This window comes from Condylura cristata, unplaced genomic scaffold (assembly GCF_000260355.1).
Source record: "Condylura cristata isolate star-nosed mole 26May11 unplaced genomic scaffold, ConCri1.0 scaffold00028, whole genome shotgun sequence".
Lineage (NCBI taxonomy): Eukaryota > Metazoa > Chordata > Mammalia > Eulipotyphla > Talpidae > Condylura > Condylura cristata.
This window is the reverse complement of record NW_004567129.1, coordinates 12,923,033-12,927,971: the sequence shown is the minus strand read 5'-3', so window position 1 is coordinate 12,927,971 and position 4,939 is coordinate 12,923,033. Positions and strand designations below refer to the sequence as shown.

The 4,939-nt window shown below is 64.3% G+C and overlaps 1 protein-coding gene across 1 annotated transcript in view; it reads left to right on the top strand.

Moving 5' to 3' along the window:
• The window catches only part of LOC101630319 (protein VAC14 homolog), a 44,254-nt gene that overhangs the window by 36,810 nt on the left and 2,505 nt on the right, over nt 1-4,939 (top strand). Inside the window, exons 14-16 of the mRNA XM_012730468.1 lie at nt 1,418-1,718; nt 2,573-2,691; nt 3,842-3,934. Of these exons, the coding sequence (XP_012585922.1) occupies nt 1,418-1,718; nt 2,573-2,691; nt 3,842-3,934 (513 nt within the window). The remainder of the gene's footprint in view (nt 1-1,417; nt 1,719-2,572; nt 2,692-3,841; nt 3,935-4,939) is intronic.

Genomic DNA, 4,939 nt, shown 5'->3' with positions numbered 1-4,939 from the left:
GAGATGAGTATCTGTAATTACAGCTCTTGGAAGGCCGCAGCTTTCATTTCATTTTTGTGGTGTTTGAGAAAAGTTCCAGCCTCTCTTCAGATGCTCGGTCCCCCTGGGCCGACCACGGGCTGCTGGGCCATCACACACAGCCCCCAGGCCCTGCAGGACACCGGGAGAGGGGCCAGGCCACAGAGGCCGGTCAGGAAGGGAGCAGGACCATGGGCCTGGACCCGTGTGGGGCTGAGGGCCGGGCGGGCGGGCAGAGGCGACGCCTGGCGGGGGTCACTGCTCTCAGAGCCCCGGGCAGGCCCCCCGAGGGCCCCCCTGGCAGCCGATCTGCTGTGATTGTGCCTCCACTGCTGGCGGCTCCCAGGCTCCCTCCTCCTTGGCCTTGACCTCGCCCTGCCCCACCCTCAACGGCCACCCAGAAAGCAGCCCGAGACCCTCTGCGCCCGGCCTTGGAGGTGTCTGCATGAGGCAGACTGGCTTCGGGAGCAGCAGCCAGGGGCCTGCCCCGCCCAGCGAGAGGGATGCTCACCTCTCTGCGTGGGGGGCGCCCCGACACCCCGCCCTGAGAGAGGAGGCCCCCACTCTGGGGGAACACGGGCTGCGCCTCCATTGAGAGGATGCCCTCCTGCGCTCAGCCTCCCTGGAGTAGCGCCCTGCCTGAGCAGCGCTTGGCCTGCTCTGTGCTCGTATTATGCTAATCACCCCAAACAGGCAGACTCTGGAGGAGGCCGCCTGGTTCTAGATGAGGCCTACGCCTTTGAAGCAAAGAGCCGCAGCGGCTAAAAATATCGTTTCCCGGCTGTTGATCCTCTCATTTGTAAGATGCATGTTTCCATTGTCAGATCTGGAACTCTGCAGCCCCACGCGCAGCCGGAAGCCCCGCCCTCTGGGCTGCCAGAGCCCTGCTCCCCACTGCTCCCCTGTTCCCCCTGCTCCCCTGCATGAGCTCCACGGGCAGCCCAGCACGCCCCCGAAGGTGGACCATGAAAAATGCCTCCTCATTCAGCCATGTGAGCTCGCCCAGGAGGAGATCATCTCCTGGAGCGAGGCAGCTGATTCCCACCCATTTGGGGGGCGTGACCCTCCCTCACTGAGTTCAGGCTGCTCCTCAGGGAAGTGGAGTGGCGGAGGGTCAGTGCACTCCTGGCCGGTGTGGTGTTATCTATCACACGAAGATAAGTCCCATCTGGAGGGTCAGTGTGGGGAGGGACCCACAGTGTCTTTGTATTGGGGGCCACTTGGTTGTGAAAAGTGCAGATACTGGATAGTCCTCTTGTAAGGACTTTAGTAGCCAGAGTCCCACAGTGTGTCTGCGAATTCTGTGTTATGGGCTGGGCATGGTGGGTGTTAAGGCTGTGGGGCTCTGGAGGTGCACGTTATTGGAGGGCTCAGGCCCAATATCACCCTGGGTCCCCAGAGGCGGGTCCAGCTGCAGCCCCAAGAGAGAGCAGCTTCCCTCAGGGCTGCCCACCAGGACAGGGCCCCTGACTGAATACCAGAGGCCCCGGACCCGGGCCGTGACCCCTGTCCCCCGGTCTTCCAGGCAGCTGTGCCTCCTGCTGAACGCCGAGAACATCTTCCACTCGATGGCCGACATCCTGCTGCGAGAGGAGGACCTCAAGTTCGCCTCCACCATGGTGCACACCCTCAACACCATCCTGCTCACCTCCTCCGAGCTCTTCCAGCTCAGGAGCCAGCTCAAGGACCTGAGGACTCTGGTACACCGGGGCGTGGCCCGGCCTGCTGCCCCCGTGCACAGGCTGCCAGCTGCGTGGGGCCTCCGGGGGTGGCTCAGCCACGGTCAGCGCTAATACTGGCCTTGGCCCGGCCCTTCTCTCCCCCGGCTCAGACGCTGTCCTGCGGGGCGCCCCGTTCTAAGTCGGGGGCATGGTGCCGCCTGCCCCAGGCTGTGGTGAAGACCCACAGGGCTTCTGAGAGAGCAGGGAGGCGCTCAGCCTGCAGCCCTAGAGAGCAGGGCGGGGAGTAGGTCTGAGGCCTCGCTCTGCCCCGGGAAGGGGGGTGCGCCGGGCCCAGGGGGCTCTCAGGACATCCAGGCCCCAGTCTGAGGGCGTGTGGGGCCAAGCGGCTGTGGTTCCTTCCAGACATTCGCAGAGGCCTTAAGAATTTCCCTTGGGCAGGGGCTCCCCGAGTGTGGGTCGCTCCCTGCAGGCTCCAGGGACAGTGAGTTCCAGTGAGTGGGAGGGGCGGGAGGGCAGGGACGGTGGCCTGTGGGGACGAGAGGACACGCTGCCTGCCGGGGGGCTGCCCCCTCCCCCAGGACCGCAGGGTTCTGGAAAGGACAATTGTCCCTGTTGGCTGAGGGCAGAGACGCCAGCCCAGAGGAGAGGCTCCCTCCCGCCAGGCCGTCGCTGCCACCACCACGTGGCATGTGGGGCTGGAGGTAATGACAGGGTCTGAGCGGCGCTGTCAGCGTTTCCTTTGTGACAGCTCCTTCCCAGCTGGGCTGCCAAGTGCAGCTTGGGTGCTGAGCTGGCTCCCGCTGCTCTGAGGATGGAGATCTGGGACTGGGCCCTTCAGGCTCATGCTCACTGCTCCCTCTCTCTCCCCTCAGGAGAGCCAGAACCTGTTCTGTTGCCTCTACCGCTCCTGGTGCCACAACCCAGTCACCACCGTGTCCCTCTGCTTCCTCACCCAGAACTACCGGCACGCCTACGACCTCATCCAGAAGTTGTATCCTTCAGCACAAGCAGGGGTGTTCTGGAGAGAGCGCTGTTGGCTCAGGCAGGGTCAGGTGGGGCCTGGTGAAGGGGCTGGCACTGGAGCGACCCGTGAGCTGGTGACTGGGCTGAGCTGGCCCAGCCCGGGAGTGCTGATTAGGGGTTTGTGGTTCCTTCTAAGTGTGGTACCCAGGAAAGAGGTGGGGTGCTCTCTGCTTCTGCAGACACTGCTGTCCACCTTCAAGCCAGACCCAGCTCTGGGGGCCGCGTCCAATGCCTGGGAGTAGAGAGGCCGGGTGATGGTGGGGAGGCCTCGGTGCGATCTGGAGCTGGAGCTCACGCGTCAGGTGCGTCAGAGCTCATGAGGAGTTCAGCCTTCGGCTCTCACATCCAGAGCCCCGCAGGCTGGCAGATGATACACAGGGGGAAACTGGCTGGCTGGAGGCCTCAGGAAGAGGGAAGACACCCCTGCTCCCCGCTGCGGCACACATCAGGGCCTGCCTTAGAGAAAGGCACCGCATCAGATGTTGTTTAAACACTGAGGCAAACCAGCCTCTGCAGTGAATGTCTGGTGTGTGGGCCTTGCTTGCAGCACTAGCCAGGGCGCAAAGTTGGTGGCTTCCTTGGTGAGCCAGGAGTTGGGGGTCGGGAGAGCCGAGCCCCGAGGTCCTTGGTGAGGATCAGCTGTGGCCGGCTCCTTCCAGGTGCCTGCTCTGCTCCCACACCCAGAACCAAGAGCTGCTCCTCACAACCTCTGCAGTGACCCAGAGACCACAGGCTGCAACCCCCCCCACTGGCCCCACACGGCCCTGGTGTTGGCCCTGCTGACCAGCGTCCACTCAGGCAGCACCAGGGGCCTCCTGCCCAGCCCTCCCCCCACTGACTGCAGGGCCTTGATGAGAGTCACACAGAGCCTAGAGGATGCCACAGAAGCAGACCCAGTGTCCACGCAGGAGCCACTTTTCACACAGAAGCAAGAAAGCAGAGGGGAGAACAGACTGGTGTCCTTCATAGGCCCGGTCTGCTCGGGCAGAAGCAGGATCTTGAGGGTCCAGGCTGAGCTCTAGCAGCAGGTCCAGCCCTGGGCCCCCTCTGCCACCGTTCAGGGTGTGCTCCGCCCAGCTACATTGGGCCCGTGGTCACTTCCTTGACTGTCCGCTCAGTGGGGACCTGGAGGTGACTGTGGATTTCCTCACAGAGGTGGACAAGCTGGTGCAGCTGATTGAGTGCCCCATCTTCACATGTAAGGGGCTGGAGTGAGGTGGAGGGGGCATCCCCCAGGGCTCCTGCTGGAATGCCGCGGGGGGTGTGGCCGGTGGCAGGCAGAGTGCTGGCGTGGAACTGGGACCTCGGAACATGTGTCCCACTGCTGAGCCTCGTGGACACAGGCCAGCACCCATGGCACAGGAGGGTTAATGTCTCCCCTGCAGGGAGAACTGGGGCCCCATCCCAGGACTGGCCCCAGACACCCCTGCAAGCATGTGCCCTCTGCCCTAGCCTTGGAATTGTGGGATCGGCCATGGCCTCATCCCTGCCAAGCAGAGATAGGACAGGCAGGAGTGCTGACGCGTAGTGCCAGGCTGAGCATGCGGGCGCCGCTCCGGGTACATCGGTCCTCTCGTCGCGCCCCCACCACCACGCTGACTCTTCACCCAGAGCTCGAGTCAAATGCCAGTGCGGAGGGGCCCTTCCATCCAGACAAGCCTGGTTCTCCGGCGGCCAGCGGGAGGGAGCGCCGCCCCCGAGAGCGCATCCGAGCCCCTGGTGACCGCAGCCTGACAGCCTCACCCTGAGGGCCTCCCAGCTGCCAGGCTCATGCCCCCACCCTCCCAGCACCCACTCAGCCCTGGGCATGCCTGGCAGATGCCCCAGCTCCTCAGCCCAGATTGGAGACTGGACTCGAGACAGGCCCACATGTCTCCTGCAGTGGCCAGGCCTCAGCAGCACCGCTGGGGTCCCCACTGGGGCTCCTGCCACATAGAGCAAGGAGAGAGCTTTTGATGGAGACCCCAGTCTCCTGCTTCACCATATCCCCAAGGATACCCTGGCTCTGCCCGGCTGTTGGGTGCTGTGGCCTCTTCAGGGATTGGCTCAGTGTCCCAGACATGCGAGGTGGAAGCCACAGTTCCCCTGGGGAGGCTCGGAGGAGGACACCTGGGGCAGGTGCTGGGCAAGCCCAGGGGTGCGTCTCTGCCTGGGCGGCGCACGGGTGGTGGGGCGAGGTGGAGACCCCAGACACAGCAGGCACCCCGGGCCTCGGG